This window comes from Coffea eugenioides, chromosome 10, assembly GCF_003713205.1.
Source record: "Coffea eugenioides isolate CCC68of chromosome 10, Ceug_1.0, whole genome shotgun sequence".
Classification (NCBI taxonomy): domain Eukaryota; kingdom Viridiplantae; phylum Streptophyta; class Magnoliopsida; order Gentianales; family Rubiaceae; genus Coffea; species Coffea eugenioides.
The window spans coordinates 558,155-571,738 of NC_040044.1; the positions used below are offsets into that span (position 1 = coordinate 558,155).

At 38.1% G+C, this 13,584-nt stretch overlaps 2 protein-coding genes across 3 annotated transcripts; one reads left to right on the forward strand and one right to left on the reverse strand.

Moving 5' to 3' along the window:
• Nucleotides 1-120: 120 nt before the first annotated feature.
• On the reverse strand, nt 121-5,017 carry LOC113750251 (pentatricopeptide repeat-containing protein At5g42310, chloroplastic). Of its 2 annotated transcripts, none has more exons than XM_027294248.1 (5): nt 3,192-5,017; nt 2,364-2,516; nt 2,097-2,168; nt 840-1,050; nt 121-587 (listed from the first exon to the last, which is right to left on the reverse strand). In XM_027294248.1, exons 1-4 carry the CDS (start codon nt 4,950-4,952, stop codon nt 940-942), a joined length of 2,097 nt encoding a protein of 698 aa, XP_027150049.1. In that variant the 5' UTR covers nt 4,953-5,017; the 3' UTR covers nt 121-587; nt 840-939. The 2 variants fall into 2 exon arrangements, with proteins under 2 accessions (XP_027150049.1, XP_027150050.1); XM_027294249.1 differs by having other exon boundaries at nt 121-615.
• A 1,252-nt stretch (nt 5,018-6,269) lies between these two features.
• Nucleotides 6,270-13,476, forward strand: LOC113749937 (pre-rRNA-processing protein TSR1 homolog). The gene is made up of 21 exons (XM_027293820.1): nt 6,270-6,430; nt 6,516-6,592; nt 6,716-6,793; nt 6,884-7,015; nt 7,481-7,531; nt 7,614-7,757; nt 7,849-7,971; nt 8,144-8,221; nt 8,467-8,559; nt 8,631-8,750; nt 9,149-9,232; nt 9,564-9,662; nt 9,767-9,961; nt 10,346-10,421; nt 11,207-11,310; nt 11,396-11,655; nt 11,759-11,845; nt 11,950-12,180; nt 12,320-12,398; nt 12,467-12,530; nt 12,983-13,476. The coding sequence occupies exons 1-21, from the start codon at nt 6,340-6,342 to the stop codon at nt 13,099-13,101; spliced, it is 2,385 nt and encodes a 794-aa protein (XP_027149621.1). The 5' UTR covers nt 6,270-6,339; the 3' UTR covers nt 13,102-13,476.
• The last annotated feature ends 108 nt before the right edge of the window (nt 13,477-13,584 follow it).

The following is a 13,584-nucleotide window of genomic DNA, read 5'->3' on the forward strand; positions in this document are numbered from 1 at the left end:
TAAAAGCCTTCTGATTGCTTGCTCAAACATGCCAAATTAGAAAATTTTGTCTCATCCTCTTGTACGTTTTTCAGAGTTAAATGGGATTCACAATGAAATTGCACAGGATAAACCATTTTGACTCGCAAATTGAGAAACTAATGCCTCAAAATTATCAGTAGAATATTACACTTCCATGATCACAATCAAAGACAGAATGTTTCCCAGTTTATTTACAATCTACAATTAACACTGGTCCTCAGAACAACACAATCATCTTGAGGACCTCTTCCTAGAATTTTTAGAATCATTTTAAGGATAAAAAATATATCATTGTTCTCTTCTGTATAGAAAGGAAAATGGAACCTTCAATCTGGATGCATAACAAAGAAGTGTAAGACATTCAATTTCAAGTGGTCGAACGGTAGAAGATAGATATTTCAGGGCCTCTGATGCATCTTAATCCTTTTGGAGTCTTGAAGCATCTAACTGCTACATCTGATTTCACCTTCATCCTCTCTGATTTTGCATCATCAAACTTCAACATCAAAGACTTCAGACACAATCTTATATCTGCACTAAGCTGGAATAGCCTATCACATATCAACCTGCACAAAGAGCAAATTAAGAGGAGACCTGGTGCAGGGTGCAGGAGGATGAGTGAATCTCATTGGCATAAACTCTTGGGAGGCAAATAGAAATGAGAGTATTACATATTAAGTTTTTTACTGGAAATTCAGAAAGATAATCACAACTTGACCCCCTTCTGCAAATTTTGAAATTCATAATGGGCAAAAGCTTTGGAAATTGGAAGATGCTTATGATGATTAAAATTACAAAGGCACAGAACCGGAGCTTACCTCCATGAAAGGGTCGCAGCATGTAGACTCAAACAGATGATTTATCAACACAATCACATGGATCAGTATTTTGGTTTGGCCAAAGGTATTGTGAAACCAACTACTCTTTCAATGTAGACTTCATATATCGCAGAGCAGATCGTAACATTGCTCTAGCTTTCCTATCTGGGAGGCATCCAGATGATAGCATTTCTTCATAAACAGCTGGAACCTAAAATGTGAACAACTTGACAGAAATTAGTATGGAAATGAAAGTTAAATTTATAAACGAACCAAAACAATGACATATTATCACACCAGTTCCCCTGCAACGCATTTGGGATTTTGGTGAATCTTTATGTGCATGAATGATACCTGAGATCTGAAGCTTCCCAAAAGCAATTTACAGGTGACATAGTCCTGAACTGATGCAAAATATTCTACAGTTCCTTAGGACAATTAAAACACCTCTCTCTCTCTCTCTTCCCATGATCCCTAAAGAAAAGTATAAGCAGTTGGCAAAACTGTATTTTATACTTTCGTGTAAACTGTTGTACACCAAAAATTTTTAAGCCAATTGAGAAGGGAGCATCAGTTCCAGACTAGATATCATATGTTGAATGGTAGGAGCCAAAATCCTGTAAATTTATTGAAAGCATTCATCCACAAAATATCCGTCTCTTTATCACTAAAAAAAATGGAGAGATAATTGAGTAGTCCAGAGTAAAAAAGAAGGAAAACCTTCCTGACACCAATAGTTAAGATCAAACTAAGATAAAGCAGAAACAAATTTAACTGCACTACCTGCCTCAGTCTTTGAGAGTTAGAAGTGCACAACACCTAGAAGACTAGCAGAGATCTATGCATTTTGTTAGGTTATCTATAGCAAGATGATAAGTGACTTTCTAATACTCATCAACTGTATAATCCCAAATAGTATGTTGTATTTTACCCTCGTGATCGGAAACCGATACATGAATGTAAGATCAGCATTCGCTAAAGTCTTAAACTCTTTCTACCATATCCTTGAGGTAGCTATTGTGAATAAGCAAGTAATACTAAAGAATAGCACAAAAAATACTGTGGAAAAATTAACCAACAAATTGCAGCAGTGCAAGAGAAGGATTGGATTAAAAAAAAAAAGATTTTTAGTAATCTCATTCATTCTTGAGAAACAGTCTATTCAGATCTACCACATGAAAGAGATCTTTGCCTATGCAAAAATGCTCTAATCGAAATGAAAAAGAATAGAATACTTGGAGAAGATTAATGCCTAACCTTTTCGAATTTCTCTACACGAATTAGAGCCTTCATGAGTGTAGTGTAAGTAACCACATCTGGCTTAAGGTCCTGTAGATATAGAATATTACAGAAAGGAAGAGATGATTAATTCAAAACAATATACATGCATACACACACACATACATACACACACGCGCACGCGCACGCGCACACACACACACACACACACACACACATATATATATATATATATAGAGAGAGAGAGAGTGATCCAACATAGAACTTTTTCAGGCATCAACTCACATTATCCTTCATGTACTGTAAAACAGCAAAGGCTTCAGAATCCCTCCTATCCTCACTAAATGCATTGATAAGTGAATTTAAAGCCAATAAACTAGGCTTTAGACCTTCTCCTCTCATTACCCGAAATGCATTTACTGCTTGCTCCGATAATCCCTGTGAAAATGTGAAGAACCGTACAATCAGCAAACATTTTTCAAAGCTTTAGTTACAGCAATGATCTGTAGATCTGGCTCCCAGTATAAATTATGGTGGAAGCAAGAGCAAGATGCAGTAACAGGTGCATAGCTTGTTTGGTTAAATCGTGTCTCACAACTGTTCCACCAGTCTACTGATAGAATAGTCACTAAATTGATAACTAGTGCATGAGTTAAGCCCTTCACAAAAATGTGGGCCTATTGCATCCCAAAATAAGTGAAAAAAAATGATAACATTGTTTGAGAAAAGGCTTGCATTTATGCAGTGAGAGGGATACAGAATTATGGGCACAACAAGAAATGGTGGTAACATACATGTCCACATAAACGAAATCAAGCCACGAGAAAGTCTAAAAGTAAAGCAAAATATATGGCAGACAATGAAGGACAAATTGTATTCAGTCATGGTAAATCTTAAAAGCTGCTTCCAGCCATTCCTTGTACTGAAACATCTATGCAATTGTGTGTAGGTGCCTGTAGAAATGTATGCTAAGAACATCTCTACGAAAGCCTAAGGAGGCAACACGGTAAGTTAAACAATGTAAGACCACATTAATCAAGCAATGAGGATAGGCTGATCACCATGCATTACTTAGTGAAGTGTATATAGATTAGGTTCTCATTAAAGACATACCCTCTGTGCATAAGCATTGATCAAGGCATTGTACATGGTTGAGGATGGTTTCAATCCTACAGATTTCATCACCTCCAAGCACTCTATTGCGTCGGTGAATCTCCCTGACCGTCCATATATATCAACAAGTGTTGTATATGTAACAACAGTAGGCAGTAACCCCTGACTCTGCATCTTACCGAGCAAGTCCTTCACATCCTCCCACCTCTCCTGCTCCCCAAACGAATTAATCATTATATTGTATGTTGTGGTGCAAGGCAAACAACCGCTTTTTTGCATTGCCTCAAACAACTCCTCGGATTTATTATGATGCCCGTGCTTACAATGACAGTCAATAAGCGTATTCCATGTCACAGTATCTGGCTCAATTCCCTCCAATTTCATCCTCTCAAATGTATCCATTGCATGATGTAAGCAATTATACTTGCCGAAAGTATCAATCATGACATTGTAGAATTGCCTGTCAGGAGTCACCCCGTTATTCTTCATTTCCTTGAGCACCTGAAACGATCTCTGCCACTCTCCCCTATCACGATAACTAGCTAAAATCCTACTAAAAACATGCGAATTAGGTTGAACGTTATTAGCTTCCATTTCTTTCAATACAATTCTCGCGCTCTCCCACCTACCGGCATTTCCGTAAGCATCAATAAGCAGACCATACGTGTGCTCATCCGGGGCCACCCCGCTCCTCTCCATCTCTGACACAACATCCTCGGCATCCCTCAAGGCACCGGTCTTAACATATCCTTTGAGGAGGGCATTATAAGCCCTCGTCCTGGGCTTCAGTCCACCTTCTTTCAACTCCTCAAAAACAGCCTCGGCCTCCTCGGTCCTCCCCGAATTCCCCAACTGCGAAATGACAGCAACCAAAGTTGCAGTCTTGGGACTCAACCCGTTTCCTTGGATTACGGATAGGAAATACAAGGCCCTACTAACGTCACCAGCTTTGGAGAACCCCACAGTTACATCATTCAACAACTGCCCATCAAGCTCGATCCTATCAGCCTCTATTTCGTCATACAATTTTTCTAAGACGGTGGAATCAATGGAATTGTTGCGCAAAAGTGACTGAATAATCAAACTATAATTGACAAAATCAGATTGGTAGCCGTCGCGACGCATTCTGGCCATCAAATTAAGGGCTTTTTCGAGGTCGTCATTCCGAGCACAGGCGCCAATGAGGGCATTATAAGTCAAGGGAGTCAACCTCTGGCGCTGGGAGAGCAAGAAGGCTTCGTAAAGCTTGTCGGAGCGTCCGAGGGCGTGGATGAGAATGGAGTAGAGAAGCTCGTAGGAGAAGCAAAGATTGTGTTTTTGGAGCCAGGTGACGAGAGCATATGCGGTGGGGATAGAGGAAGGAGTGGAGGAGAGTGATTTTAAGAGGGAATGCCAAAGCGGGGCGGGCACGGCTCGGTAGGACTCGGCGAGACGGAGCTCAGCGGGGTGAAGCTGGGTAGGGGAGTCAGCGGAGCTGTTAGAGTGGTCGGGAGTGTAAGTAGAGAGGAATTCGAGGAGTGGGGAGAAGTCGTAGCGGCGGTTGTTCAAGGAAGCGACGTCGTCTTGGTCGTCGTCCTCCTCTTGTCGGTTGTCTAGGCTGAGCTGGTGGGAGGAGAGAGACGTGGCGGTGACACAACTAATGAGAGAGATAGCAGTGGGGAAGAATTGATGGTGGTGGCGGAGGATTGGCGGCGGAGTGATATGAATGGGAGGGAAGCGAAATTGGAGCGGGGGTGGCTGCAAAGCTACGCCTATGTTCATCTTCCTTCCTACTGGCCTTTCTTGCTCACCTGAAGGCTGATTTGAGCCTGAGCCTGAGCCTGAGGTGGTCAGACAGGCGGAGGAAGATAGTTTCATACTTCCATTTCATCTCTCTCTCTTTTTGTTTTGTTTTGTTTTTTTTTTTGGTTGTCAAAAAAATAATCACTTTACCCAAAAAATCCTCATATGCAGAATTATATGACGGTAGTATCCCCCCACCGTGCCTAAACAGGAAAGAGACGAGAGAGTGCCGATTATGTTTATATTTAGAGATAATTTCAAAAACCTCCCTTGAGGTTTTTTCTAATCACACCTAATACCCCTAAAGTTTCTAAAATTGCACTTAACACCCTTAAAATGACAACATTTGTAACATGTCAGCTCTTTTATATAAAAATAATATTAAAAAATATATTTAGTAGAGGGACTATAGTATTCTTCCAATTTTGCCCTTTTGCAAGTTGATTTTTAAAATTTAAAAGATGAAAATAAAAACAAATAGGACTGCAATATTTTCATAGAATTGAAGGGGTGTAAATACAATAACTGCTATTGTATAATTTTTATTGATTTGGTAAGATCTATACCAAAGTTTCAGATAGAAAGGAAATAAAAATTTTTAAATACTGTTTGTTAGCCAATTTTTCAAAAATTTTGTTTGTAATAATTGAACACCATTATAGGTATATTTAGCATGCATTTTTTTTTCATGATTTCAACTGCATGCCAACCTTTTTCTTCACAAAATGAATGATTTTAACTTATTTTTTCCTCACATTTTACTGATTAAATTAGATAACAAGATAAAAATCGTAGTTAAAAATGGATAGATTTTCTATATTTAAATTGTCTAAGTACCTCAAAATCTATTTTTGGTTGCATATGTAAAAAAAAAAAGCCCAAAATGTACCCAAATTTTATGACATTTTTGTTATTTTATTTTTACATAATCGAACATAAATGTTTTTTTCTTTTTTCTTGCCCTTTCCTGCATAAGAAATATGAAAAGGGCATAAAATGAATTAATTTATTTTCATTTTCATTTTTTAGTTTTCAAAAATCAACTTGCAAAAGAGCAAACTAGAAGAACATTATGGACTCTCTTCTAAATACATTTTTAATACTTTTTTTACCTAATGGGGTTGATATGTTACAAAAATTGTTATTCTAAGGATGCTAAGTGTGATTTCAGAGCTGGGTGTGATTAGGAAAAACCTCAAGGACGTTTCTGAAATTATTCCTTATGTTTCTGAAATTTCGGAGCTAGGTGTTTCTGTCTGCTGTTTACGTTAAAACCCTACGCACAGCAGACAGAGGTTTATCGGGCTGTAAAGGTCGATTCTTTGGTTGGTGGTGGGTGTTGCCAGGAGGAGGAGGAGGAGCTCTAATGGCGGGCTCTCGAGTTCAAGTAAACAAACAACACAAGACTCGATTTGCTTCCAAGTCGTCTCGCAATGCCCATAAAGTTCCTCTACAAGGTTAAACTAATTCGATTTCACTTTCTTCCCCTTTATTTACCATTTTACATCTCCTAAATTCTCTCTCTCTCTCTCTCTCTCTCAGATAAGCATAAAATCGCAAAATCCCATGCTAATGTTGGCAAAGGAGCTCGAGCAGCTCGACTTCAACGTAGCAAGATGGTAGCTTTTCTTTTCTCTCTTTTGCTCTTTTTGTTGTTCTTTTTTATTGTTAGATTAGATGGCCTTTTGGGTCTATAAAGCTATCTGTTTGAATGGGGCAATTGAAAATTTGTGATTTTGTAGCTGAGAGACCAGAAGCGGGCGGAGCTACTGAAGGAGAAAAGGTTCTCTTCTGGATCAGGAAGCCCACCCCGCATTGTCGTGAGTGCTATTTGCCGCTAATCATCTATGCTTCCATCCTAACCTCTAATTTGATCATTAATATTAAGTGTCTTGTTTAATTATGTATAGGTTTTATTTGGTTTATCGTCTTCTGTGGACCTGAATTCACTTGAAGAAGATCTCCTGGGATTATTATCGCCGCAGAGAAATGCCATTGGGTCTCCTGCAGTTGCTTCCTCTGAATACAAGCTCAGAGCTACTGTGAGCTCGATTCCAGTTTTATTAGCTATGATTACTAGCATCCTGTAATTTGTCTGTTAAGAGAATGTTATCTTTGTAGTTAATAAAAATTTTCACAACGTTTTTCAAGCTCTTCTAAGTTATTAGAGACCACATGTAATATTTCCTGGTCGGGTTTGATGTAAATCAACTTGAATGCCCCTGAATGGCTAGCTTATGGCTATCTTTTCAAAGTAATTCACCTCAGAATTTGCTGGGTGGTAGGTGCATACTCATGAAGGATTTTCATAGATATCATGAGAATCAGTTTCTATAGAAATGTACTGCTTAAGATTCTAGTATTAGCTCTTTTCTTGTCGCCAAGAAGCATACAATTTAGTCCGCTGGACACATCAAAAATCATATCCTATGCCATTTTGGTTGGGAAATTTAAATTGTTTTTCAGGATGAAGTTTGCAAAAGACTAACTAATATCGCTTTCTCTAGATCTTGAAAGCCCCTTATGGTGATTTGTCAGCATGCATGGAAATGGCCAAGGTACTTCTTCAATTTAGTTGCTGAACCTGGATTGTAGAGACTGTTGTTGCAATGCTGATGCTTAGATGCTTTTCTGTTTTAGGTTGCTGATTTAATTGCTTTTGTGGCATCTGCCAGCTTTCTAAGTGAAGATGACAGTTCTAACCTTTACATAGATTCATTTGGGTCTCAATGCCTTTCGGTGTTTAGAGCTGTCGGTCTACCAAGCACTGTTGTTTTGATTCGTGTAAGTTTTTCTGTCCTGTTTCTTCCATTTTTTACTGCTTGTTGCTTATTTGGTTAATGATTATGAGTTAAAACTTTTTGCAAATTTCTAGGATCTACCAACAGCATTGAAAAGGAAACATGATTTGAGGAAGGCTTGTACATCTAGCCTTGTATCTGAATTTCCTGAAGATTGTAAGTTTTATCCCGCAGATACAAAGGATGAATTACACAAGGTAATGTCGATACTCGTTGCCATTTTTCCATTATTTTATACGAAACTTGACATATTAGTCACTGATTATAAACAAAAATACTTCTGTCACGTTGTCTTTATTTGAGTTTCATGGCAGCTTAGTTGTTTTTTTTATCCCTATAAGAGTTAATATTCTCATTCATTGGTTACAGTTTATGTGGCTTTTCAAGGAACAAAGGCTCACAGTTCCTCATTGGCGAAACCAGCGGCCTTATATTGTGGCTCAAAAGGTATTTTTAGCAGACATATCTTCTCTTCACTTTGTTAGCATTATGCCTTGAGTACTTTCCTGTTGTGCTTGGGGACCATATGGATGCATTGTACATGGAAAATTGGAGAAACATAATAGATTCATCCTAATAAATCTTATTTTCTATTCAATAGTTCTATCTAGATTTTGAAATGTCTTTCTGATTGTGTGTATGGAAAAGATAGGACTGGTTCGATCTATTAGTTTTATTTTGGTGGTGTACAGGTTGACTTGGTAGAAGATAATTGTACTCCTGGGAATTGTACCCTTCTTCTTACTGGTTATCTGCGTGCTCGCTCTTTGTCAATAAACCAGCTGGTAACTTGTCAGCCTTTGTTTTCCATCTCGTACTATTCTTGGTGTTCAATGCCTGAGCCTTTCTGGATTAGGTTCATGTTTCAGGTGCAGGGGATTTTCAATTGTCGAAAATTGAACTTCTTAAGGATCCATGCCCTCTGAGTGTCAAGAAAGGAGGTGACTCAATGCATTCAGATGATAATCATACCCAGGTATTGTGGTTGATTGCCCCAGTAAAACAATCTAAAAATGATCAGGAAAATTCTTATGATGTTTATACGGGCAACGAAAGGAAAGGGATTCCTTGTTAATCATGTAATGAACGGTGTTTTGGGTTCAATCTTAAAATGTCATTGAAGTCGCTTCCTTTCGTTCTGATGGGTTCATTTTCAGATGGAAACTCGGACTCAGTCTATCCCTTCAGTGCACTGCAAATTCTTTCCTTTCCTTCCCTTCAGAAAATGAATCAAAACACAAATAAACCCAATATACCCAATTCTTTGCCTATCTGTTTCTTGCAACTTCTTCAATTTATTGTTTAGTAAAATAAGCAACATTATTTGTCTGGACCCTGGTTTGTGATATCCAATACATGTTTCTGACATTTCAGGTAATCAGGTGCCTAATGCCTGATTCAATGGAGCAAGAGCCTTTACTTGTTGAAAATATCCCTGATCCCTTGGCAGGAGAGCAGGTAGTTTGTTTTATTTTTGAAAAGGTTGCGAGTAGAACATAGCTAAAAAGAGAAATAACTTGAGTTGCATGTTAGTTGTTGGTACTTGGTATAGATCAGTAATCTTGTCACATTTTATTCTTGCTTTTTATCCTGGAAAGGGTAGAAAGATGGAAACTCTTTACCTAGCGCTGCAATAGTTTGTTGTTGATGAATTTTGGCAAAAGTTTCATGATCCTAGGTTGTTGTATACCGTAATTATGTAATTGAGATTTTACTTTAAATTAACTTTCAGCATGTATTGTTTTAACATTTTTTTATTGGAGATAACTTATGACATGCTATGGACTAGACTTGGCCAACAGAAGCAGAAATGGCTGAAGCCGACAGAAATCACAAGGATAAAAAGCCAAAAAAGAGGATTCTTCCTCCGGGTACATCTGAATACCAGGTCAATACTTTTGTATATTCTCAAATTACTCCCCTCTTTCCTACCTTCTTCTGCCATTGGATAACGAGATGACTTCTGATATGCATCTAAATTACAATGTGCAGGCTGCTTGGATTGTTGACAATTCAGATATTGACTATACAGATAGTGATGACAATGAAGATGACGCTATGGTCCTGGAAGAAAGAGGGAGTGACTTTTTAGACCAAGAGAATGAAAATGGCTTTGAGCCTGATGATGATGAGTCTTCTCTTCCAGGGGAGTATGATGAACAGACTGAAACAGATTCCATAATGATGGTGAGCATTTGTTATGAATCCAATATAATTGTTACTCAAATTCTCTCACCTTTCTGGTGACTGTTTGATGGTAATCTCGTGATCATAACACCTAAAGTTAAGATTGATGGCTGCTAAATGAAAAGGAAACAGTGTTAAAACCACATTCTTGTGACGGACATTGTAAGCTTGATAATTGGTTTTTGGTAAGTATCTGAGAACTAGTTTAAAATTTTTGTTTTGATCTATATGACTATTGCTGCAAGACAGCTAGCGCCGACTCCATTCAAGATGCCTTTTCTTATCTAAGCGATTAGCTTTCTTCCTTGCTTTTCAAAGTTTTCAGCCAGCACAGTGTTATCCTAAAGGTTTTCCTGTGCTACATTGGTTTATTTTGGTTTGCAGGACGGTGAGAACCTCACTAAAGAGCAAATTGAGGATGAGATTCGAAAAATTAAAGCAGCACATGCTGAAGATGAAGGTGTGGTTTTGAAGTTTTCGATTGACAAATACTTTTCTCGGTAGTACTAGGAAATCTGTGTGTGTCTCAAACCATGTCAAGAAAGGTCAGAGCCATATTTAATGCGCGAAGGCACAATGACTTATTGTTTAGAGTCTTTTGAGCTTTTCCTGGGGAGCTTATTATTTAGGTGGGTAGTTAGCTAAAGAAGTAACAATATGAGTACAAAGAATGAGTATAATATTTGGAAAAATTTCTCAACAAAAGGCTGTGAAATCAAGATTGTGCAAAAAGCTAATTACTTGCAGATTTATGCTGATGCAGAATGTGTTTTGGGAATTTTTATAACATCAGTTTTGGTGTTGCCTAGCTTGTATAAAAACATAGAAGTACTTCTTTCTCTTGATGTGATTTGACTTCCAAAGCCTTTTGCCAAAAGAATGATGCAGTCTTTAATGATGGAAAGAATTTGCCTTGTTTGGATTGTGATTTTCCACGAACACATTTCCCAATCAACTTTTTATCTCACATACATCAAATCGTTACAGTACATTTTTCTACAAAAACTGCTAAAAATAGCAATCCAAATGGTTACGGCATCAAATCGTTATGGCATTAATTTTTTCTGCTATCTGTATAAAGGAGTATGTTTCATTTCACTTTGTGCTAGAAGCACATAATACTACTAGCTCTTTGTAAAAACAGTAGCTAAAATCTTTTTTTCATGTTCTCGGTTTCTGTTAGTGTTTTGATTTTTGTGGTAACATGGTCTTGAGTTGTTTTGTAATTTTTTTTATTTCCTTCAGAATTTCCTGATGAAGTGGAAACCCCATTTGACACTCCTGCTCGGAAACGCTTTGCCAAGTATAGAGGCGTGAAATCTTTCAGAACCTCTTCGTGGGACCCAAAAGTTCGTTCTCTCATCCATGAATTAATTAGGAATGAGCTAATATTTGACGTTGTACTTGGTACTGACTCTTGTATATGGCTTACAGGAATCTCTTCCTGCGGAATTTGCTAGAATTTTTGCATTTGATAATTTCTCAAGAACTCAGAAACATGTACTTGCAAAAGCTCAAGAAATGGAACAGGGAAATGATGATGAGATTATACCAGCAGGCTCGTATACAAGGCTCCATATCAAGGAGGTGCCTAACGTTGTTGCATCCAAATTATCCAACTTAACAAAGACAATGCCTGTAATCTCATGTGGTCTATTGCAACACGAGTCTAAAATTTCTGTCCTCCATTTCAGGTTTTCCTCATTCAAAGTTTTATGATTTTTATTGGTTTCAATTCTCGTGGAAATCTGACCGACTCTCAGTTGACTAATCTTACTATTTGATATGTTTCTGCAGCATAAAGAAGCACGACACATATACTGCTCCTCTTAAAGCTAAAGAAGAACTCACGTTTCATGTTGGCTTTCGCCAATTTGTTGCTAAGTAGGTTCTCTTTCTTGGCCCTATTGAATCTGGAAGGGAGAGAATGGGCATTGAGAAACTTTATTAACCTTTTGCTCTTCTTTAATGTTCATGTTTGGTTGCAGGCCATTATACTCGTCTGACAATATCAATTCTGACAAGCACAAAATGGAAAGATTTCTTCATGCTGGGCGGTTTTCAATAGCTTCTATTTATGCTCCAATTTCTTTCCCACCTCTTCCAGTGATTGCCCTCAAGAATGACGGAGAAGCTGCTTCACCTGTTGTTGCCGCTGTTGGTTCACTGAGAAGTATTGACCCAGATAGGATTCTTCTGAAGAAAATAATTTTAACTGGGTAAGATAGGTTTCCTTCACACACTATCTAACCAGTTTACTCATAAGTAGAGAGCTCAACAGAAGTGTGTGCTCTTTTGACATTCTTATGCTGAAGTACTGCAAATCGGGATTAACATGTTGAATTAATTGTGATACAGATATCCTCAAAGAGTGTCAAAACTAAAGGCTACTGTACGCTATATGTTCCATAATCCAGAGGATGTCAGATGGTTCAAGGTATGGAATTCTATAGCTTATTGTGAATTTTTTGGCATTTATGTTGCTTATAAATGTATTACTTGCAGCCTGTTGAAGTTTGGACAAAATGTGGGCGCCGTGGTCGCATTAAGGAGCCGGTTGGTACCCATGGTAAGAAATGTACAAAAATGATTTTCAAAGATATAATGTTTGTTGTTGCTGACTTCATGGTTACCTGCAATGTCTTGTTGCTTGTATGGAGACAGTAGATATCTATCTTTGTACAGTAACTTACCATGTTATATGTTGTGTTGAGGCGTTCTATGTACATGGATGCATGTCTCACCTGAGCATAATATGCATGTTCTGCATTTGTATCATGCGTGTGAACAGAAATACTGTGACTCTGGAGGGTAATGGTTCTGATTGTGTTTTATATGTTTGTACGTGTTATTTTCTGAATGGTCTGTTACATGTATTGCCAGTTCGCACATGCATTTATGTGCATACCCAGATTATTTTATATGGCTATAGGTCGGTAGCAATTAAAGCATCAGCTGTTAATTTGGAATAAAAGAATTTCTGTAGCGAACGTACTGGTGAGTCTCTCCCTGTATTTGCAGGTGCAATGAAATGTGTTTTTAACGGGGTCCTTCAGCAGCATGACACTGTGTGCATGAGCTTGTATAAACGCGCATATCCCAAGTGGCCACAACACTGGTTTCCTCTTCTTGGTGCTTGAATGACATAAATGAATCCGTGGCAGCGAGATATATCATGTTTCTGGTGCGCAACGGAGGAGGATAGAGGCTCGTTTACCAAATGGGAATGAAGCTCTGGTTCAGAATTGCTATTTGACGAGTTGTATCCACGGGCTAGCTACCTACGTGTGGCTCAGTGATTCAAGCCGATTAGGATCCTCCTCTACATTCGGTTTGGAGAAGTTTTGACTGCATTTGATAATTGGCAGCGTTGGTCATTCCATTTTGGTAATTTAGTGCAAGCGAGTTCTTCTTCATTGTAGAAATTAATAGATATTGTGTAATGGCGAAAGATTCTGAAGTTTGCAATTCTTCCGGCATTTATTCAAGCGTTCGAAAGTCATTTATCGTGCCCATGTCTGATTCCTTCCTTTTGACATTAAAGTTGTTTCGTATTTTGAATCTTCCACCGTTAGATTCATATTCATTTCAAGAATGGCTTAACATCGTCCAGAAATCCTCTT

Excerpts from the sequence above, each read along its gene's own strand:
- LOC113750251 (XM_027294248.1), bottom strand. The coding sequence starts at position 4,952 with ATGAACATAGGCGTAGCTTTGCAGCCACCCCCGCTCCAATTTCGCTTC. Across the intron at positions 2,517-3,191 it reads TCAATGCTTATGCACAGAGG|GGATTATCGGAGCAAGCAGT; the intron begins GTATGTCTTTAA and ends ACATTTTCACAG. Across the intron at positions 1,051-2,096 it reads GTGTAGAGAAATTCGAAAAG|GTTCCAGCTGTTTATGAAGA; the intron begins GTTAGGCATTAA and ends TTCACATTTTAG.
- LOC113749937 (XM_027293820.1), top strand. The coding sequence starts at position 6,340 with ATGGCGGGCTCTCGAGTTCAAGTAAACAAACAACACAAGACTCGATTT. Across the intron at positions 6,794-6,883 it reads GAAGCCCACCCCGCATTGTC|GTTTTATTTGGTTTATCGTC; the intron begins GTGAGTGCTATT and ends AATTATGTATAG. Across the intron at positions 11,846-11,949 it reads TTTCGCCAATTTGTTGCTAA|GCCATTATACTCGTCTGACA; the intron begins GTAGGTTCTCTT and ends GTTTGGTTGCAG.